This window comes from Gossypium hirsutum, chromosome D08 (genome assembly GCF_007990345.1).
Source record: "Gossypium hirsutum isolate 1008001.06 chromosome D08, Gossypium_hirsutum_v2.1, whole genome shotgun sequence".
In the NCBI taxonomy this organism is placed as follows: domain Eukaryota; kingdom Viridiplantae; phylum Streptophyta; class Magnoliopsida; order Malvales; family Malvaceae; genus Gossypium; species Gossypium hirsutum.
The window spans coordinates 64,775,766-64,798,504 of record NC_053444.1 but is presented as its reverse complement, the minus strand read 5'-3'; the positions used below and the strand labels follow the sequence as shown (position 1 = coordinate 64,798,504).

Below are 22,739 nucleotides of genomic sequence, written 5' to 3'. Positions count from 1 at the left end.
TAATGTTAGTGAAAATTTTATATAAAACTATATTCATAAAAAAGTTACTTGAAAAAATTTGAAGTTTTGATTGGTTGTTAAAAAAGGTGTTTAGTTGGGATGGCAAAATCGATACTTCAAAAATTTTGATGTTTTAAGTTTAGTTCTCAATTTTATTTAAAAATAAAAATATTTTCATAATAATGGTATTTCTTACATTTTAAATATATATTTTTTTATTTTATCTAAATTAATATTCGATTAACTCATGCCATGCATATATAAATAAATTTTGGTTAGTTGATCTGAAATATGAATAAGAAGTAAATAATAATGGTCCAATACGAATTTTGGGCCGGCTAATGTATATGCCTATTTCTAAATGAAATTCCCTTATGAATAATGGGCCTCTCATATGGCCTGAAAACACCCTAAATGAGATTTTCCTCTCTTTTGGGCTTGAATTTTCATTTCCTCTTCTCTTTCCCCGCAAGGGTTTAAGCTTCCTCACCTCCTCCTCCTGATTTCTTGTTCATCCATGGCGGAGGGTTTATGACTTTGTTTATTATAACTTACCAAAAAATGGCGCAATCTCCGTTCACTCTCATTCTCCTAAAACGCCTATCCCTCTCTTATAAATCCCGTCTAAAGCCTCATCATTTATCTTCTCCTCCAGGTTTTACCACCGTTTTTGTAAGGCCCTTCTCTTCTACTTCTCCACAGCCGGCGGGTGCCGCCACTGAAGATCCGCCGAAACGGAATTCTCTCTCGGCTCGTATGAGCTTTGTTTTTGAACAAATTGATAAAATAGAAAAACAGAAGCAACAGCAGTCGCTCGAAAACGACGACACCCTGCAGCGTATAAGAGCTTGGCGTCAATCCAAGAAGGAATCTCAAGCAACCCAGAAGCGATTTCAATCCAAAGAACAAAACCCAGATTCTGATTCTGGTAGTGCCAAAAACGATGCCGCTTTGTCTGATTCACCCGAGTTAACTGACTTACACAACGGAGGTGCTTTCCAGAGGATTCATGCTTGGAGGGAACTCAAGTATGGGGAGAATAACGAAAGTGCTGAGGATGCTAAAAGTGAGGCTGAAGTTGGTGTTTTGAGTACTGATTCAGTGACCAAGTTGGGCGAGTCAGAAACGCAGAAGAAGGGGAAGAAGGTGGAGGTGGAGGTGGTGCACCCATGGCCTGAGTGGATAGAATTGATGGAGAGATTAGTGCAGCAAAATTACTTTGATCATAAAAGAAGAGATGATGAGAAGATGGTGGAAAACTTGGGATTTGATATGACTAATGTTGTTGAGGAAGTCAAGGATGATGCTGGAATTGATTTTAAGGACTACAAGACTGTGCAAACTGCTTGTATCAATTTTGGAAAGGACCGATTTGATATATTGAGGTTTGTTTGTCAGCTATGTTATTTGGTTTATAATGATTGGCATTGTATGTATAATGAAATGATTCTGTTTAGTTATTGTAGTGCTATGTTGCATATTTACTTGAATTCGAGTTTGGTTTGGAAGATTGTTGGCATAAATATATACTTGTTACAATTTAATGTTGGTCCCTCTTTAGCAGTCTTCTGCTTCTTTGGCTGAATTAATATGTTCAATTTCTGAAAAAATTGTTTATGGAAGGACTTATTTTGAACCACTTGTTTTCATTAGTGTTAGTTTGCTTGGCTCTGAAATAGAAAGTTGATTTCAGGTCATTATCGAGACAGGATATTCAAATTTTGGTCGGTTTTGGATGCCCGAATGCTGACAAGAAGCTGGTTTTCTCTGCAAAACTCTTGAGGAAACGTGTCCACCTTGATGAAGGAGATGTAAGTATTGATTCTTTTACTCCTTTGTTGTTTACTCGTATATAATGTTGCTTTCTTTTTGGTGTTCTTCATATTTCAATTTTGCAGCTTTTTTATGCAGAAGATTGCCATTCTTTCTTTCTGTTTTCCGATAGTGATAAATTGTTTTGTGAATCAGGTTTGTAGTTCCTGCAGTTTGAGGAATTCTTGCGAGAGAGCATACCTTCTGACGAACAAAGAGGATGAGGCGCGAACTATTGATGTTATGCGTGTCCTATTGGCCTATGGTTTTGATTACGTGAATGGTTCAGTGGTAAATGAATCTGTTCTGAAAAAAAAGTCTGTAAAAACTGTTGCCCGTAAGTTGCTTTATGAGGTTGTAAAGTTGAGTGCTGTTCCTATAGATCCGAATCTTCCCCCACCTGTGATAAAGAAGCCACCACCAAAAGTGAAACAACCTCCTCCTCCTCCAAAGAAGCGAGTTGGGCGTGATGACATTGAGATGAAAAAGGGCGATTGGCTTTGTCCCAAGTATGTGATAAATAAGTTTCAAGTGGATAGTTATTTAAAAGAAAAAAAATGTTTTGAACCCTTTTTAGTGATCCTTCATGTTAGTTTTATTAGAAATTCAAACATACTTTAATCTCTGGACGCATTTAACGTTGGTCTCAGGTGTGATTTCATGAATTTCGCAAAGAATACCATCTGTCTACAGTGTGACGCTAAGCGACCTAAGCGACAACTGCTTCCTGGGGAATGGGAATGCCCCGAGTAAGTTTACGGTCTAAAACTGTGGGTTTAACTTTTACAAGTCGATTCAGTACATATTTTTCCGGGGTTGGGGTGTTGGTTAAGAGTTATGAATATAAAGTTGATAGTCTTGAAATATTGATGTTGTTGCTTCTCAGTGATCTTCTAAACGACGAAGATGACTCCGACTTATCGAGCATAAACTCTGGAATTGCATTTGTTCCTCTATATTAGTTTGATATGTTGAACTGTTTTTGTTCTTGGCAGGTGCAATTTCTTAAATTATAGAAGAAACATGGCATGTTTTCATTGTGATTGCAAGCGTCCACCTGATGCATTTATGGGGAGTAAAATACAAGAAATGCAACCTGGTCCAAGAACAAGGTTGGAGAAAGTTGCCAATCGACCAGAGGTCTCTAATGCCTGGAATTTTGACTTTGATGATGATGAATCAGATGGGGCAGATGTTGCGGCCTTTGAGTATGCAGATACTTCAGTAAAGAGTGGAGGGGACTTTAGGGAGCTTGAAGATGAATCTGATATGGTTGGCCGAGCATCGAGGGTCCAGGAAAGAATGTATTCAGATTTTAATAATAGCAAGCATGGACTAGGGTTTGATGACTTTGATGATGAAGATGATATCAATAGTTACGAGGTAGACTCTCAGCAAAATAATCCAAGGCAGAAAGCTTCCTCGAATGTTTATGTTGACAAGGAGGTGTTTCCTGAACCAGAGAGAAGTCGGGGCTCTAAGTTCGTGCGTAAAAATATAGCTTTATCCGGCTCTGAGGATGACTTAGATTTTGATTCAGATGAAGAACTTTCAGCTCATCCTAACTGGAAATCGAGTCATGTAGCTGATTCGAAGCATAAAGGTAGAATTGCATCGAAGGACTTGAGTTTTGACTCTGAAGACCTTGATTTGGATTCCGATGGCAATGATGGTTTTGACAATTTCGGGTCCAAACGGTGGAAAGAGGACAAAGGGAGTTATGGTAGAGGCAAATCTCAGAACAGAGAAAGTTCTAGTTTTAAAGGTGGTTCCTTCTCCGGTTCGGACTATGAAAACAATGGTCCTCATTCCAGGAGAATTGTGTCTAGAGGGAGTAAAACAGGATCAGGCAGCCGAGGAAACAGTGTTCGTGGCTCTGGCAGCAATGATTACAAATTCAGAAAAAATTCACATTCTAGATCGAATGCCAAGACAGATGGCAGAAGAAACAATTCGAACAACAACTTTAACAGATCACATCGAGGGTCTAGGGGTGATAATAGGAGGGTCGGAGAAGATGACTATGGTAGGCAGAAGGGAGGTGGTAGGAATCCTGGAGGATTTGGAAACAGGCCCTGGGGAAAGTCTCGTGAATATGGTAAGGAGGTGGATCATGATCCTTCTGAATTTAGAAATAGTAGGCGTGTTATTCAAAGATAAATTACTTGTATTGTTAACACCATTTTTGATATTTTTCCCTGTACTTCTTCAATGGCATATTTAATTTAATTCTTTTCCCATCCCATACTTCTGAAATGGCATATTAAATATTGTTCTTTCAAACAGGTTGGTTTACTTCAGAAAAATAGCTTATTTCTTTGAGTACAGGTAAACTACCGTTACACCATTAATAACAAAATGATTATACGATAACGTGACTAAAATATAACATTTCAAACATAAAAGACGTCCTCAACAGTGAATTGATTTGTTAACTGAGATCCAATTCAATGTCATTGAAATGTAAGTCATTGTATTGAATTTACAAGTGACAAATTTATCATCTCTATGGGATTAAATCTCGAGTTATTGCAAAGTAAAAACAATGAAATTATGTAATTCAATACATAGGAAAAGGGAGGACTGCTAGAATTTCAGTGTATTGAAATAAAATTAATAAATACCTCAAAATCTTAAATAATAAATCTGTAATGTTTTAAACATCAGTTTTATCATACTATTTTTGTATTTGTTTAAAATATTAAATTAAGAGAAATTCATTTTACTAGTATAAAACTACAATGATTTCACATCTTCTCATAGTTTTCTAATATTTTTATTATATTAAATTTAAAAATAGTTTATATTGCTAAATTTTTTGATATAAAACATATATGAACTTGAGCATAAAATATAATTATTGATTTATTAAAATATTAATTATATAAAAAAATATAGAAGTAAAAACCACTTTACTTTATCTTAAAAAATTGAAAAAATAGTCTAAACCACATTTTACATGTAAAAAACAAAAATCAATAATTAAAAATATATATACACAATAAATTAACAAAAATCAACTGTTAAAATTTACCCTCAAAACCATCTTCTCAGTTTATGAAAAATACAAGCATATTCTAACAAGTTCAATTAAGAAGACTATCATCTTAGTTCCCCTAAAGTACAAGGATGAAATTCAAAATTATACCAAATTTCTATATTCCAAAATTTGGATGCTACTAAGCAACATATATGACACAAAATACCATATGATTTGAGATAAAATATCTCCAACAAAAATGCATATATATATCTACCTTACAAGATATCTACAACAATGGTAAATGAACCATCAAAAATTACTCCAAATACTCATATCATAAAAAAATAAACTTCATCCACTACAAAGACAATCCATAATTGATTAATACCATCATCAAGTATCAAAGCTTAGGAACAAACTTACTACAAAAATAAACTTCAAACATATGTCATAACTGAAACACATGAAAAAGATTACTCATATGATTCCCATATTTGATCCAAAGATTACTTTCTTTTGTTTTTGTGAATCATAAAATAGCAAAATATGAGATCAATCACCCTTCTTCCTGAAAGAGCATCCTTCAGTGAGTCTAGCTCTTCCTCCTGTTGGTTGACAAAGAACAGTCTGACAATTCCCACATACCACCACTGTTTGAGAGTGGCTAAACACTGTTGTTCTGCCAAACACAAGAATTTGTAATGATGAAAATGAGTTTTTCATGCATGATTCAATGAGTATGAACCCTTTTTTTATTTTTAAGATTCAATGGTAAATTCAGATAAATATGTGAACTTACATGTTGAAACAGCCTTGGCATTTGACATCCTTTTTTTACCATATCCAACCAAAAAGAGTAAATAAACAGTGTTAATCCCCCAGAAATTTATATGAAAGGATCAAATATAGATCAAAAGGGGGTTTAATGAATTACCATGAAGAAAGAATTTGGAGACTGGACAAGACGTTTGAGTTTGTGCTTCTTCTTCTCAAGCTCTGCTGGAGGATTCAACAAATCGATATCGTTTTGGAGAACCTAATAATAATCCCAAGTTTAAATCAAACATTATTATTAAAAGAAAAACATAGCAAAACAAGAAAAGAACAAAAACAAAAAGATCTTGAACAGACCATTTTTGGTTGGCTGCTAGATGTTCCAAGAGCAACCTAAAAAACACCTCAAAGCTTGTGGGAGGCGGCAGAGCTGAAAAGGACGAAACACACTCCAACTTGAGGTTTTTATAGCTCAAGGAAGGAGAACAGTCATTACCCTAGGTCGAGTCAGAGACGTAACCAAACCCAGTAAAGCCCAAAATGAATTTGGATCTCTTAATGTTTCAGACTTCATTTAGAAAATTGGGTTTCGGCAATTCTGTAGATGAGATATGTTTTTTGTTTTTCTTTTCCATTTTCTAGCCCAAGTAAATATGAATCCAGAAAGAAAGAAGGCCACTGTTTTCATTTTCATCTTTCTATATATCAAGTATATTAGTACTCGTTTAATTATTAATATTTTTTTTCTACGAAAATTATGAAAATTTATAAAATAGTTATTTAATTATTTAAATTTATTTTTTTCTAGTCACCCATTAGCTGACGGTGGCAGCTTTTAACCCTCAATAATTATACATTATGTCAATTTAGTCTTAATTCTAAAAAATCTAACCCTCAACATTTACACATTTTGTAATTTGGTCTTTTTTTCACTTTTATTTTTCTTTGTGACTCTCTTTCACCTAAAAAGTTAAAAAAATAAATTTATCAACTAAATTTGATTGAAAATATACAAAAATAAAAATAAAAACATTAAAAAATCTAAGATAACAGTTTTCATCTTTTCTCAGTCTTTTAAAATTAACCCTCAATGTTAAAAAAATACAAAACTGCAAAAGGAAAAATGTGCAAATGTTAAGCGTTACATTTTTTTAAAAGCAAGACAAAATTAACATAATTTATAAATATTTAAGAATTAAAGTTGTTATTATGTTTATCGTAAAACATTCGGATTATAAATTGAGTGAAGTTAATTTTTTAGTTAGATAAATTATTAAATTATGGGATGCATTTAAATAATTATAACATCATGCAACAGATCGGTACTCTTAATAGGAAAATGCATAAATTGATATGGACGAGATGCTCATGTTTTCAATTAGAAGACAAGAAGTATATTATTCTATGAGAAATAAAAAAATTGACTTTCGTTAAAAATGAGAAATAAAAAATTTGACTTTCGTTAAAAACTTTGTCAAGATGGAAGCAATCCGCGACGTTAGAACCAAAAGTTTAAAGTTTTACTGTGTTGTGAATTCAAGTTTTCTCCATAAATTTTGGATTTTGTTCCTAATTGAAGTATGTTTGTAATGATATTTTAAAATTTTAAATATAATTTGTTTTATTATAATTAGGAGTGTTAATTTTTTTAATAACACTTAAATAAAAATATATTAAGAAAACCAGTTGTAATATATAAATGAAGTGAAAATCTTTTGTCGATTTTTTAAGTTAATTGTTAATCGCATTTTGGTTTTTTTTTAATGGCTAAGAAGAGCTTTGCTCTGCCTGCAAGAATCAAGTTTTAGGCCGACGCACTGAACATGGTGAACTCAGTTTGTATTCGTCAGCCCGACTCTGAGGAAACTAACATTTTCTCATATTAAGAGAATCTATCTTGTAGCTTCTCATTTCAAAAGTTTTTGGCTCAAAACATCACTTCTCCAACACTGAGGACTTAAGCTTGCCATTTGTGGTTTCGTCTGAAGTTCATAGCACTTGCTTTTCCATTTTGCTTCGATTCAAGATATGGGTAAACTTTATTCTTCCTTAATTTCCTGCTCAAAGTATGATAGTTTGGATAATGTTGATGATGCTTTGTTTTTGTTTAATAAGATGGTTCACAAGTAGCCAATGCCTTCTGTTGTGGAATTCAACAAATTATTAGGAGCCATTGTTCGAATGAAACGTTATGCCGTTGCTGTTTCTATGTGTAAGCAGATGGAATTCTTCAGAGTTTCCCCTGATGTTTATACTTTGAGCATCTTGATCAATTGCTTTTGTCGATTAGGTCAAATTGATTGTGGGTTTTCTGTTTTGGGGAAAATGCTCAAGTTAGGTGTTGGACCCGATGTTGTAACTTTTTCTACTTTGATTAATGGACTTTGTAATCAAAGTAAGATTTCTCAGGCTGTCACTTTGTTTGATGGGATTATCGAAAAAGGGTATGAGCCTGATTTAATTATTTACACTACCATACTTAATGGATTGTGTAAGACCGGGAATACCGATCGAGCTATTAGGTTTCTAGGGATGATGGAAGAAAGAGGTTTTGAACCCAATATTGTAGCATATAGCACAGTCATTGACTGTCTTTGTAAAAACGAGTTACTAAATGAGGCTCTCAATCTCTTCTCCGAAGTGAAGGTTAAGGGCATTAGACCAGATATCTTTACTTACAATTGCTTAATTCACGCTATGAGTAATTTGGGCGAGCATAAGGAGACAACAAGGCTTTTGAATGAGATGGTGGATAACAATATTTCACTTGATATCGTCACATATAATACATTGATCGATGCACATTGCAAGGAGGGTATAATTTCGGAAGCTGTAGAAATTGTTGACACAATGAGAAAGCATGGCATTGAGCCTAATGTTATCACGTACAATATATGTATCGATGCATGTTACAAAGAAGGGATGCTTTCTAAAGCTAAAGATATTGTTGACACAATGATAAAGCAGGGCATTGAGCCTGATGTTGTTACCTATAATTCAATAATAGACGGCCTTTGCTTGGAAAAGCAAATGGATAAAGCTAAAAGAGTATTTCAGTTGATGATTGAGAAGGGTTGTGCACCTAATATACGTAGTTACAACATTATGATCAACGGATATTGCAAAGCTAAGAGGTTGGATGAAGCAATGGAACTCTTTGATGAAATAACTCAAAACGGACAAATCCCTGATACAGTGACATACAACACTCTTATGCAAGGTATGTGTCAATTAGGGAGAGTTGCTACTGCATGTCAACTTTTGAGGACGTTGCTTGCTTCTGGGCCAGTTCCAGATCTAGTGACATGTTCGATTTTGTTGGATGGTTTATGCAAAAGTGGTAAACTTGAAGAGGCATTGAAACTTTTTCGAGCAATGCAGAAGAGTAGATTGGAAGTTGATATCATCTCTTATAGTATCTTAATTGATGGCTTGTGCAAAGCTGGGAATGTTGAAGCTGGAAAGGAGTTATTTCATGAACTGTCAGTCAGTGGTTTAAAACCCAATGTTTATACATACTCTATATTGATCAACGGGTTCTGTAGAGAGGGATTGCCTGATGAAGCATACCAGTTGTTTAGGAGCATGAGAGACAACTAATAGCTGCTGTTATAATGCAACGATCCGGGGATTTTTTCGAAACAGCTATACCTCGAAGGCAACCCAACTTCTTACAGAAATGGTGAGTAAGGGCTTTTCTGCAGATATATCAACTTCCACCTTATTTCTGGATCTTATCTTACGATCTAATGAGTCAATCTTGATCTGAAATGTTTCACAGATAGTGTAAAGATTGACACTTGTGAGTGTGAATCAATTTATTCATATTATACTGCCGTGACTTCATTCTTCACTTTGGTTGATGGACTTTAGATATTAGAAGTTGAAGCATTTGTGATAATGAAAAATGCAGGGTAGGAAAGGTGAAGCAATTTGATTGTTGTTTATCCCATAAAATCAAAAGTTAAAAGTTTTGGTGACCTAGAGCTTTCCCAAGACTCTACTTCTTGCTTGATTTCATTATGGTAGCTATATCATCTCAGTACATTTGTTGCATCTGCAAAAATTAAAATGAAGCATCACCATAATAATGGTTATTACTTATGTTTGTCCTCAGTGCATATGGTTTTAATCTATGTTGTATTTTGATTCTTCATTTTCTTGTGTAATACATCTTCTTTAGACATGGATATGAGAGTGTAATTTTTCATAGATACACACACGTATGAACTTAAAAAAAAAAAGAGTTAAAAAGCTTATTTATGTGGGTCATATTCGAAATTGACTTAAATCTCATCCTTAATTGATTATTCGATATGATTCTAACAACACTATATGATCTTCAAAACCTAATCAAACTCGATGAAGCCTTAACCATAAAATTGAAAAGCTTTATAAAGCACTAGCGGTTAGCATCGGAGCAACCCCGCGCAAGGGCTCTCTGGGCAACAGAATTTGGTCCTTGAACCTCGTACAAACATATATAACTAGCAGTCATGTTGAGATCAACATCAACAGTACCAATATGAAACAAGCAGGGGATTCAATAATCTTAACATATAATTTGATTCAAAGAAAGAGTTATACACTGTTGAGAAGCCAGTCGAATTTGCTCGAAAATACATGATCTGAGCAATGATTAGCACATATGAACTAGCTTGCTCTTTTGTAACCAGACCAGCAGTGCATGCTTTAATGTTCAACCATTAATGAAATTCTTAACAATTATTTTTCATCCTAAGCATTAAAATAAATTTATATTTTTTTATTTCTCAGCAACCAAACGGCAAATTCTAAAAAAGACCAAGAGATCACAAAAGAAAAGCAAAATTTCACGTAGAATAACATAGTCTTTATTTATTTATTTACTTTTGTGAAGAGACAAATTGAAAATAATTCACAAGAAATAGAGGTAATCGAGAGAGTGCTTGCAATGGGCAAGTTGGTCAAGAAAAGGTAACAAGCGAGACGATTCGACATGAAGAACCTTCCACTGAGTTCGTCAGAAGCAGCATTAAAACATCAGAAGCAGTGCTTGATAATCCCTGGATTTGAGTCACTAACCTTCCACTGAGTTCATCCCTCCCCTCGCAGCTGAGTCCAGTGCGATGGCTAGAAGTAGGGTGCAAAGGAAGAAGACGAATAGTGGAAGCAGGAGTGGTGTGGAGGGGAATAAGATGATAAACGGTGGTAATAACGGTAAAAAAAAGGTCAAAAATGATGATGTGATGTTTGTAAATTATTGATAATTATGTTATACTCTGAATAAATTTGTTAAGTAACATATTTCAAATAGAATATACTTATCAAGTAATTTTTGAATAAGCATGCTTAAATATGTCATTTCACATATTCTCAATTAGTTGTGTCCAGCTTTTTTTATTTTGAATGTTTTAGCTCAACAAGTTTATAAGGCCCATCAGCTAAAAAAGACCTAAAACTCTGCTTACCAAACAAAAATAAAAATCAAATAGTTGAGTGATAATTTCGTAATTTTTCATAGTTGGATAACCAAAAAACGGTTACTAATAGTTGGGTGACTATAGTGTATTTTACCCTTTAATATATTGTTTATTTTTCTTTTTTCAATGGGAAAGATGATTCTTAACTTAGAAGACGAAAGATTATGAGTAGGCATTTAGGGAGAAGATTAATTACGTATCTTCTAAATGATCTTACGCTAGCAATTTGGATAAAACGCAAGAGACTGATGATTCAGCCAAACTTTAAAGGAATGAAATTTTACATGTTCATTTCACCTGCTAATCGATATATCTAGACATTGTTCTGCTTTTACTTTTGTCATCTTGTTACAAGGTTTTATATAATTGATATATACATATTTGATGAAATGGATAAGTTGACAATTTACATAAATTTATTCAAGTTTAACGTTTTGCATCATTTTTAACTATCTTGTAATTGTATTTATCCAAAATTATCAAGTATAGAAATGGCCTTGAACCAACATAAACATGAAAATGCAACCATTACCTTAGATGTCGAATGTTTTCAGGGAAGACTGTATAGAAGCAAAGGAGATCAGAAAGCTAAAAGCAACTCCCCACTTTTTTAGCTACATCACAACACCACCACAGGGTACCACCACCATTCAGTTTTACCCCCCCCCCCTTTCACTATTTTTTTTCTTTCCCTCACTTTGGGGTTTCAATCTTTTCTGTTAGCATAAACATGAGAGCTGCGGTTTTGGCAGCATGGTTGAGTTAAAATGAAAGGGAAATTTTTTGACTTCTCACAATTTACAAATTCACTTCTTGCTTTTTGAAACTTTCTATCCTAAGAAGAAAGAAAAAAAGGATTGGGCTCAGAGTGATGAAGCCCTGCCAATCAAAAGACTGTAAAGAGTAACAGATAAGAAGACACCATAGGAGAGATGGATGGATGGATGGATGAGGAAAACCAAAGTCGATGGCATTAATGGATATTCCACGATGTCCAATGTAGTGACCCTCAAAGGGTTTTTTGAGCTAAACACCAAGCAAGAACCTAAAGATATCACTCAACGAAACTATTCCTTCTACACGCTTGGTGCCGGCTTCCACAATCACAAGTCTCCTAACCCCTGCCAGACCACACAGGCAACAAAGCAATAGAGTAAATCACATTGACGAAATAACCATAAGAGAACTAGCTGCATTATATGAAAATATAAATATATAATATGATACTAAAAATGATACCTGGATTTGCCAGCCGCTCCATCACTTTGTGCAAAGTATCCGATCCTAGACACATCTGACATCTTTGTCCATTGAAAAAATTTGCATCTTGACCCAGTTGCAAGGCCTGCAAGCGTCGAGTATCACCATTTTTATTTTAAGGGCATGGTAATTTTGGCTAGTAAGAAAAGCCTTTTCGCTACTTGCATTTAACATAATAGATGCACATAAACGAAATTTCACAATTACCTGATGAACACTCATTTCATCAAGATGAATTTGTGCATAAGCTTTATCCTTAGCCAAAGCAGTTATATCACTGTCAAGCAAACAAACAGAAAATAACTTTAGTTACAGAACAAAAATAATTAAGTAATTAAGTCTGGCATCCTACAACCTCTTCTGTCAATTTTCATTCGATGATAAGAAAAGGCATTACCTTCGTGAATATATGTCAAGCAACGAGTCATTCTCATCCACTATTGGTATCGAACTTACCTCAGCTGCAAAACAAGGTGTGAAATCATGAGATGATTAACAACAAGAAAGGTGGGGAAGGCAAATAGACAATGGTGAAAGAACAGGACAGCTTATGCAAAGAGTGGCACAAAAGCTAAGGGTTACCTTGAATTAACAATGATAAGGCAGCACCAAGAGTGGCAGTTGGTCGCAGCATTGCCAATGGCCGACCATTTGGTTCCCCAATGTTTGGTACCCAAGTTCCCAATGGAATTGAACAAATTGGTTGTTGAAGGATAGGCAAGGAGCTAGCAGAATGCTTAAAATGTCTGCAAATACCTGAAAATAAGGTTCTGGTTAGTGAGACCTCATGCGCCCTCATCAAACGAGAAAGAAATCAAGTATCTTCAACGACAGAAGGAAAAGCTTACATTTTAGTATTTCAGACAAGGTGGCAAGATGTAGCAGCTGTGGAAATGAACCATCCTGTGACGTAGAATGCATGATAGGAACAGTAGCTACCTTACTTTTCAAAATCTTCAGAGCAACATCCTTCAAAGAATCATATGGCCCAGCCTACAAACAATGGTCATAAATGTTACAGAACTGATGCAAAGGTAGGCCAAGCCTTAAAAAAGGTAGCTTCAACTTCAGTGAAGTCCGACACTGATCAAATATTAGCAAAAGAAGTATATATTACCTAACTTAAACAAGCAAGTTTGACTGAAGGCATGATTGCATGGGCTGTGAAAGTACTATGAAGATTGTTTAGAAGCATGGGCCATGAAAGAAAGACTCTGAGAGCTTAAAAGGAAAGGCATTTATTCTATTCTAAATTTTGGGAGAGGCATCAAGATTGAATAACCTCAGTATTGAGAGATTCCAAATGATCATCCTTCCAAAATGTAGAATTGCAATGAAGACTAAGAAATCATTCTCTATTTCATGAATAGGTTCAAGAAAACTCTAGTAACAACTCATCATTAGATGAACTTCAACAACTCTAGTAAAAAACTCTAGGTTCAAGATCATACGGTCAAAACAACTCATCCTAATAATCTCAATAGTTACAACTCATCATTCTAGCCAAAAACATTAGATGAACTTTAACAGTTTCATTTAACACACAGAGCATGAAGTCGGTAGTGAGGAAATTTAACCACCTAATGAGTCAAATCAGAGGCTGAGACATGACTGATGAAATAGAGATGCTAGATAATCCTGGAAATTGAAGCACTTACTTGAACAAGACATCTAGGATATGACCTAGCATGGCCATCAATCTGTCTGCCAAGATACACCTTTCCCTCCTTCCAAGCTGATATTGTGTGCGTCTCTAGTTCTTCCTCAGTCAAATTTGAACCATGATTCCCAAGCTGTCCTCCAAAGATTAAATATGTTAAACATACTCAAGGAACATTGTTGCAGATAAGGAGAAATTAACATACATTTCCACATCTCAACTTGTATCATGTATGAGAAAATTTAAGAACGCCTCATTATTACAACTATACAAATATGTTATGTTAACTATTGCTTTACAGTTTTGAGACATACAGTTAGCCACAGAGAACAAAAAGAGTTGTTTACTCACAGAACTTGTAATCATTATTAAATAGCTAAATATTTAAAAGTTAACCAATATTTTTAAAATGAAGAACAACTTCAAATTGTTTCTCAAACTATCATCTATCGGACAGATACATACAAGCTCTTAGCCATCACTCTTATAGGGTGTATTAAGTAAGCAGGCATACACTAACTGTATTATTTATGTTTAACCTCTTAGTACAAGTACCAGAAGGCTACCCATTGTTAGGCATATTCCGGTGTTCCTTTCCTAAACATCTCTCTCTTTCTCTCTCTTGACAACCATGAACCTCTAAGTCAGCATAAAAGAAGCATGGTTAGTTTCCAGGCCAAAAGTCCCATTAAAGTAACAGCTACAATTTATTCCATGAAAGTTCACTTCCCTAATTCACAAATTTTTGGGTCTCTAAAAGGGCCTCGGCTTTCCTGAAGTTGCAATTTTTTATTCCAAACACAGATAAATATTTCCTTAAACATAAACTTATCGCAGCTTAGATAGAATTTGAAGAAAACCGTAATTTTTCTTCCAAGCTCACCTCTCTTAAGATAAGAATGAAGTCCAATGCACTAAGAACTCCAACAAACTGGCCCTTGCAAGAATCCCAGAGAGGAGCCACAGGAATTCCCTGAAAGTTGTATAAATCAACAAAGATGATATTTGAACTCAAAATCAGCAAGGTGAATATTAAAGCCTAGATAAATTGCACATGCTTGTAGCAAGGAAAAAGTCTAAAAACAAAGAAATTGATACATAAAAAAATAAAGAGAAAGAAAAAGAAGAAGAAACTACAGACGGAATAATTACTTCAAATAGGATGCATAAAGTTAAAACATAAAAAGAGGAGGCAGTAAAAGGGAAAAACAAAAAATAAAACAAATGCAGTACAAGGTTATCTTCTCTCTAGATGACAGATGCCAAAAATCAGGAAATACATGAAGTGGGCCTTTTATGAGGAGTGATTGTGCATATCTTGCCTTTCTACATGTTCCTGAGTTTAGAAATGAGATTCACCTGTTCATACAGAATATGGAATGCTTGCTTCACAGCTATATTAACATCCAAGGCAATAACCTGCAACAGCGGCCAGAGTCAGATACAACCAGTCTCAAGGCACCAGAATAAGTTGAGACAGAAACAGCTCGCAGAGAAAGGTAATCCATATTCAAACCTTGCCTGACTCCGCAAGCAACTCATATGCAGTGTGTCTAGACAAGAAAGACGATACACGATTACGAGAGGCCTCTAAATCAGCATCAGATACTGTTGGAACTGGTTCCTACAAGTCACCCCCAAAATGAACATAAGTGCTTATCCAACTAAACTCTAACAAAGGCTTGATTCCTTTGCAAACAGCACCTTAAAAAGGACTGCTAAAACACAAGTGAATAAAGGACTCGGGCAAAAATCATAGGAGAATAAGATTTAAGTGTTCAAAAAGAAGCATACCGAACTAACAAAAGCATCATCAACATCCATGTTGGATCTGCCCGGGGTCTCAGGACTAAAACTAGGAGCAACCAAGTTTGGTTCCCTAGCTATAAAGATGGTGTTAACTATACCATAATTATCGTTTACAAAGGGCTGGTGCTCATCGTGCCGCCATTCACCATCAACAAAGAACTTAAACTGCCAGTAAAAGGAAATAAAACCTTAATATAAGTGTCCAATTTAGGAATATGTTTGCATGTCAGAGTCCACGTGATACCAGATATGGACATGCATTCTCTACTCTTGGATTCATCACTCAAAATATTTCAAAGAGAAACTATTACGGAATGGTTACATTTGATAACAAAATCTCAACACATATTATAAAGAAGCACAAGAGCTATTTAAGCGACAAGCACAATCCTTCCATATAAAATAGGCTGGACAAAAGGACAAAACAATATCATATAAGTGGTGGGAGAATGCCATCCATACTTATAGCACTTTGGCTACTAGGTTCTTGGCATGCAGCTAAAATGGTAATCAAATTGTTCACTAACACTTTCCCGCCAAAACACAAATAAAGTACAGATAATGATCATAAAAACACAAATAACCTGATGATATCCAGGACTTAAGCTACAAATAGCTTGGAATACAGTAGGGCAACCCTCCATTGGAGACATAGGTATATGCTCTAACCACCTGTGCACAACATGAAACAAACAATTGCAATGCCCAACCTAAATTAGTGGAACCCTTAAAATAAATTAAATCTAACAATTAAGTCTAGGAAGTGATGGAGAAAACAAAAATCAGCCTCTCACCTAGTAAACGAGCCACTAAGAAACACCCTTCTTCCCCCATAAGGCCAAACGAACCGCATTGGAATCAAAAGTGGCCCTGAAACTCCACTATTGCCATGGCCGGTATCTGGACCAGAACCGAACATCTCCTCCACAATTTTTCAGAGATGCCAAATACAAATACAACAATTTTCCCACTTGATTTTTTTTTTCCTCCTTTTTTCACCACAAAAGCACTAAATTCAAGCAATTGGAAGTACTTGCTAAGTTTCACCTGACCTTTCCGAGATTGATAACTTAAAATACATGAAATTTTCAAATAGGGATCCTCTACAACGAAAAGCAGAGGACCCCTTAACGGTTATACATTAAAAGCCACCAAATCAAAACCATACCCAGAAAAATAAGATCACTTTTTTTTTCTCTGATTATGACATAAAACCCCCGAATTCTTAAAATGGGAACACTCTAAAATTTAACCTAGTTTCAATAAGCCTACATGTGGCACCCCAAAACCCAATCTAAACCACCTTAAATCAACAAATTCAATCCCGAAAGTCAATAAATCAAACAGCTACCAACAGACTCCAAAATCCTACCCGAAAAAAGAAAAGAAAAGAGGACCATAAAAAAACAATTTGAGCTCTGATCTGACCTCAAAAGCAAGAATTTAACCCTGGATCGAACCCAATAAACCCTAACAAACTGAAACCTTTGAGAAGATAAAAGAGTGGGACTTTTAGTAAGCAATTTCGGAAGGAAATTGAAGGGTTAAAAAGGAGAGCTTGAAATATGAGAAAAACCCAAACTTTGATAGAGAAAGTTTACAAAGAAGTTAGCATTGATTGGATCTTCTACAAGTTTTGTGACCTATCAGTGAAGAATCTGATGATGAATAAAGAAAATGGGGAAAACGGAACAAATTTATATATATATACATACACATAATAAATAATAAATAACTTTAAAATATAATATTAATAACAAATACGATTACAACTGCAGTAGAAAACTTTGATGCTGAAAGTTTTTACTTTTTTTTTTTTGGTAGAAAAAGTTTTACTTTTTAGACTTATTTTCCTCCCTTTTTTATTATTTGCTGATTATGTATTTAGCTACGGAAATATTCATTGAAAATTGATATGCATGGGTTCGAGTGCGCTGAATTGCATTATTATTATTAGAGTGAGACTCTGAGTAATTCTAAAAATTATGTAAAAATAACAAATATTATCAAAATTTATAATGAATTTGTTAAAAAATTTTATAGAATATATTTTAAAAAATTAATTCAAACTCTTTAAGTTTTGAAAGAATAACAAAAGATAATTGGCCAACAAAATAACAAAAAAAAAAAGATAAAAGGTTTTTTATTCATAACCAAAAAAAAAAGATGATGCATAAATGTTTAATATTTTTACATTTTATTTAAAATTAAATAATTTAATAAATTTGCCTCAAAGTTAATTTATGATTAATTAAAATTAAGTTTGAAATATTTAAGATGCTTTCTCATCTCAATATTCTAAAAGAATATGATTCTTCAATACATTTAGAAGAAATTTTGATTTATATGTTTGGTGTATTAAACACTTAATTAAAAATGTAATAATGAAGTTGATTGAATCTTAGTTCAGTTGGCATTGTTATTATTATTAGTGTAAGAATTCACGAGTTCTAGTGCAATGAAGTGCGTTTATCTTCCTATTTTAAAACGTGATAATAAATTTTAAAAAAAGAAGGAGAAGAAAACGCAAACCTCATTTAATAAAAGATACATTTATTTTCAAAATTATTATTTATCAATATTAAATATTTTTAAGATTTGATGATTAAACAAATAAATCTTAAATTTATTTATAAATTTTGGTCAAATGCGCAACATTATACATAAAATTTGATTTTGTACTGAAATTTTCATTTGATTCAATTTTCACAAATTACTAACATAATCATCAACATATAGCTATTTTACATTTGCATACCGCACGCACAAATAATTATATTTATCTAATATATAAATAAATCGATGTATTTTTTTTAAATGCGTGCAATTGAATCAAGAATAAAAAGTTCATATATACATTTAAACTATAATCAAAATTTTATATGTATAATTACACTAAATTAAAATTCATATATCAATTTGCACATTAAATTAAATTAAAGTTTATGTAATTTTAAAATCTATCCCCTAAAAGACGTTGCATAAAATAATGAATACAAATAAATAAGAAAAAAGTGAACTTTGTCTCCACTTTCTAATAATATATAAAAATTCCATATTTAAAAAAAAGTATTTGTTAAATGAAAATTACATTTTCAGAAAAAGTCTAGATGTCGTGTAATACCAAATGCCTCCCAACATTACCCAGATAAATCACTTTCCCGGATTTGAGGGAATGTAATTCCTCAAAGAAAATTATATTCTTTAGAGAATTAATACTTTTTAATATTCTTCAAATTTGGGATTTAGGGTCTTATGTTACACGTTGTATTTTACATAAGTTGTAGATTTAATATTTATACTTTAATTTAATTATTTTTAATTCTAATATTATTAGAATTTAAAAATTTTAGTTCTAACCAAATAATAATTATTAAATTTATTAATTTAAGTTCTATAAAATTTAAATTTGATGTGTCAAATATATTATCACATGTGTAATGCTATATTTGTTTTGTTATTTTTACATATTATTCACAAAAAAATTAATTAATAGATTTAATAATGGTTGTTTGCATTAAGACTAAAATTTTAAAATTAATATATATATATATGTAGCCACTAAAAATGGCCCAATCGGAAACGTGGTCTAAATTTACAACTTTTTTTATAATAGAAAAGTAAAAACATAATTTAATCAAACATATTTAACTGCTGCCATTGAGTCCGGACTAAAATCTCAAATTAAAGTACAAGTACTAAATGCACAATTTACAAAAGGTACATGGATTAATAGCAAAATTTGACCTTTAATGTACTTTTAGTCCTTAAATTTGTATTGTTTGTCAAAACACCCCAACATGATCAAAAAATTACTCTTTATTAACTTTACCGATGTGACATGTACATGGAAGTCCATATCTATGCTACCTTAGCAAATAATTATTTTTTATATAATTTTTAATAATTTGTATATTTTTAATTTTTTTATATTTAAACAATTGTTTAATTGCTAACATGATATTCACGTGTATATCACATCAGCAAAGTTAAAATTTTCATCAAATTTAGATGATTTGACAAATAATACAAATTTAATGGTTAATAGACGGAGAAAATTAAATGAGGGTTAAAATGATGTTTTTTTTTTCTTTTTGTGAATTACAATAAGGGCAAAGCCCTAATAACAACACGACTAGCACGACTCAAACTCAGGTTACCCTTAAAATAGTGAACACCTTAATCATCATGCCAATACACACAATTCTAAAATGACTTTTGTTAATAAATTTTGAAGGAGAAATAAATCATTATATCTTAAAAATATATATATAATAATATTATATGGGATTAAAATTTGTATAATATAAATTATTAACCGTATATATAATATCTTAATTATAAGTAAAAGGCATGAAAAAATGAAAAGTGGAGCCGAATAATAATAGGTGTGGGGCTACAATCGGTGGGCAGCTCCTCCACCATGGGAAGAGAGATGACGCTGTAGAACTTCATAAAATTCCCAAGTCCAAAACTGTAGTTTTCCCCCTTCAATAATTATTTTTAATTAAACGGGTCTTAATCACAACTAATTATTTAGTTATGTAATCAAATCAAATCATGGCTTGCAATATTTCCTATTAATTATATATATACTTTTCTTAATTCTAATTTGGCTTGATTAAAATCTAGCCAATTGTACCTTTTTTTAAAAAAATTAAAAAATCCAAAAATCATTAAAAACTAAAAAAAACTTAAAATTAAAAGAAAAAATATTTTTTTCAAAATATCTAAAAATAAAATAAAATTCAAAAAACAAAAATTAACCTAAGTTGACCAATATTAATTGTGGATTAGAATTTACCTGTACTTAACATTAGTCAATGTCGAAATATTGATAAATTATTTTATGGACATTTCTCAGTTCTCACTATATCATTCACTGTCCATTTTCAATTATTTAATGACATTTCATGTCATTGATACATAATTTTGGTAATTTTTTACCATGTACCCTAAATCTCAAACCAATAACCTTAAACCTCAAATCATAAATCATGAACCTCGAATTCGAAACTCAAAACTTTAAATCCTAAACTCTAAATCTCGAATCTAAATGTGAACTTAAGGGGTTCGAGTTTATGGTTCAAGATTCTGGATTCGAGGTTCGAGGTTTAACGTTTAGGGTTTCGAATTTAAGATTCAGGGTAAAAAATTTACCAAAATTATGTATTAATAACATGAAAATTTGTTAAAATTTTATTAAATAATTGAAAAATAATAATTGATGATGTAGTGAGAAAGGTCCATAAAATAATTTTTTTTATATATTTTGTATTGAATTTATATATACTAGCATTCATCAACCCCCTAATGCCGGGGTCTTGATTTTTATTTATTTAGTTATAAAAATTAAAGTGTATTATATTAAATAATAAGAATTTTAATATTTTAAAATTAAACTAAAATAACAAACAATACAAAAATATATGCCGAAATGAGATAGGAGAAAATAAATAAAGATGAAATAAAATAAAAAAAATTACACAAACATAATATAAATATATGAAAATCTTAACACAAAAAATTCATAAAAACTTATAATAATAAAATTTAAGTATTAAAAAAAATTCTTTAATTGTTCTCCTGCTTCTTTTTTTATTACCCAACCAAAAATAAATAAATAAAGATGGGTACATCTACAATAGACCTGCTCATGGGCCGAGTCACCCGGCCCGATTCGAATATCCGTTCAAAAAGTAGGAGGGTTGGACGAACTTGTGTAATACATTTTTGGCTTGAACCTGGCCCGAATTCACTAAATGACAAAAAAAAAATTGCTATTTTTTTGGTTATTTTAATGTATCTTCTTGTTGCTTTCTCCATATTTTGCTACAATTTCACTATTATTTTGCCACTGTTTTGTTGTTATTGTTTATATATTGCATAATATTTGTTTTATTGTTAATTTTGTTATTATTTTAGAGATATTTTATTGTTAAGTTACATTTATTTTAGTATTATTTAAGTATACATATTTTTTAAAATTTATTATCAATTTGTTCGAAAATATTTATTTTAATATTTTTAGTATTTTTGATGTATCATATATATTTAATAAGTATGTAAAAATAATATAATATAAAAAAATTAATATGGGTGGGCCGGATTGGGCCCAAATTTTAGTATTTTTCGAGTCAAGCTCGAGCCTAGTAAATGGGCCTAAATTTTTGTTTAGACTCGACATAGCCCATAATCACCTCTAATCAATAGTGCATATTCCCTTCTTATAGTTTTTTTATATATTTAAATTTTTAAATTTTTTATAATATATTTTGTATTTCTAAATTTTCTATATATTTTATTTTATTATATGATGTATACTTTTAAACGTAACCCCTAACTCTAAACTTAGATAAAATAAATAATTTCTAATTTCTAATATTTAAAAAATATTAAATATATAAATATTTTATATAATTTTAAATGCACATTAATGAGGCGTCAACAAATTAACTATTAATGCAACGAGGAAAGAAAGAATTGTATGAAACAAAAACGCCACATCATCCAATATCTTTTACCAATTATTTAATGTCATTTCAACATCTTGTTTTATGTCATTGACATATTATTTTAGTAACTTTTTAACATGAACCCTAGGTCCATGGTCTAGGGTTTCAAGGTACATAATCAAAGGTTTAGGGTCTAAGGTCCAAGGTTTAATTTCAAGTTTAAAAAATGCCAAAATAATGTGTCATGAAAAAAATATTGAAATAACATTAAATAATTTAGTAAGAGATACAGAATGATGTGGCGTCTCTGTTTCATACAATCATTTATTACATGCAACAGATGTGCTATGCATAACTGTATCATTCATTTTTAAAAAAAAATTGACATGTGATCACAATTAATAACATTAACTTTAAATATCAGAATATTATTTGTCAAATTTGAATATCGTATTAAAAAAACACATATATTATATTAAAAATTCGAATCGTAAATTAAATATTAAACCATGTATATAAAACAT

General features: G+C 32.1%; 3 protein-coding genes and 1 pseudogene across 3 annotated transcripts; 2 read left to right on the top strand and 2 right to left on the bottom strand.

Moving 5' to 3' along the window:
• The first annotated feature begins 416 nt into the window (after positions 1-416).
• Positions 417-4,044, top strand: LOC107899101 (uncharacterized). Its single transcript, XM_016824713.2, has 5 exons — positions 417-1,385; positions 1,694-1,811; positions 1,969-2,321; positions 2,463-2,561; positions 2,808-4,044. The coding sequence occupies exons 1-5, from the start codon at positions 532-534 to the stop codon at positions 3,970-3,972; spliced, it is 2,589 nt and encodes an 862-aa protein (XP_016680202.1). The 5' UTR covers positions 417-531; the 3' UTR covers positions 3,973-4,044.
• A 1,067-nt stretch (positions 4,045-5,111) lies between these two features.
• LOC107899099 (40S ribosomal protein S27-2) lies at positions 5,112-6,240 on the bottom strand. The gene is made up of 4 exons (XM_016824711.2): positions 5,927-6,240; positions 5,730-5,831; positions 5,595-5,623; positions 5,112-5,474 (listed from the first exon to the last, which is right to left on the bottom strand). Exons 1-4 carry the CDS (start codon positions 5,927-5,929, stop codon positions 5,348-5,350), a joined length of 261 nt encoding a protein of 86 aa, XP_016680200.1. The 5' UTR covers positions 5,930-6,240; the 3' UTR covers positions 5,112-5,347.
• Positions 6,241-7,294: 1,054 nt separating this feature from the next.
• LOC107899096 (pentatricopeptide repeat-containing protein At1g12300, mitochondrial-like) lies at positions 7,295-9,549 on the top strand (annotated as a pseudogene).
• A 1,992-nt stretch (positions 9,550-11,541) lies between these two features.
• LOC107899097 (sucrose nonfermenting 4-like protein) lies at positions 11,542-17,477 on the bottom strand. Its single transcript, XM_016824708.2, has 13 exons — positions 16,555-17,477; positions 16,345-16,432; positions 15,746-15,925; positions 15,468-15,575; positions 15,311-15,370; positions 14,835-14,924; positions 13,950-14,084; positions 13,140-13,284; positions 12,874-13,047; positions 12,689-12,752; positions 12,499-12,568; positions 12,271-12,376; positions 11,542-12,152 (listed from the first exon to the last, which is right to left on the bottom strand). The coding sequence occupies exons 1-13, from the start codon at positions 16,677-16,679 to the stop codon at positions 12,058-12,060; spliced, it is 1,440 nt and encodes a 479-aa protein (XP_016680197.1). The 5' UTR covers positions 16,680-17,477; the 3' UTR covers positions 11,542-12,057.
• Between the last annotated feature and the right edge of the window lie 5,262 nt (positions 17,478-22,739).

Excerpts from the sequence above, each read along its gene's own strand:
- LOC107899101 (XM_016824713.2), top strand. The coding sequence starts at position 532 with ATGACTTTGTTTATTATAACTTACCAAAAAATGGCGCAATCTCCGTTC. Across the intron at positions 2,322-2,462 it reads GGCGATTGGCTTTGTCCCAA|GTGTGATTTCATGAATTTCG; the intron begins GTATGTGATAAA and ends CGTTGGTCTCAG. Across the intron at positions 2,562-2,807 it reads GGGGAATGGGAATGCCCCGA|GTGCAATTTCTTAAATTATA; the intron begins GTAAGTTTACGG and ends TGTTCTTGGCAG.
- LOC107899099 (XM_016824711.2), bottom strand. Across the intron at positions 5,624-5,729 it reads CTCCAAATTCTTTCTTCATG|GATGTCAAATGCCAAGGCTG; the intron begins GTAATTCATTAA and ends TGGTAAAAAAAG. Across the intron at positions 5,475-5,594 it reads TGCCAAGGCTGTTTCAACAT|AACAACAGTGTTTAGCCACT; the intron begins GTAAGTTCACAT and ends TGTGTTTGGCAG.
- LOC107899097 (XM_016824708.2), bottom strand. The coding sequence starts at position 16,679 with ATGTTCGGTTCTGGTCCAGATACCGGCCATGGCAATAGTGGAGTTTCA. Across the intron at positions 15,576-15,745 it reads ATGATGCTTTTGTTAGTTCG|GAACCAGTTCCAACAGTATC; the intron begins GTATGCTTCTTT and ends GGTGACTTGTAG. Across the intron at positions 12,153-12,270 it reads GGAGCGGCTGGCAAATCCAG|GGGTTAGGAGACTTGTGATT; the intron begins GTATCATTTTTA and ends GTGGTCTGGCAG.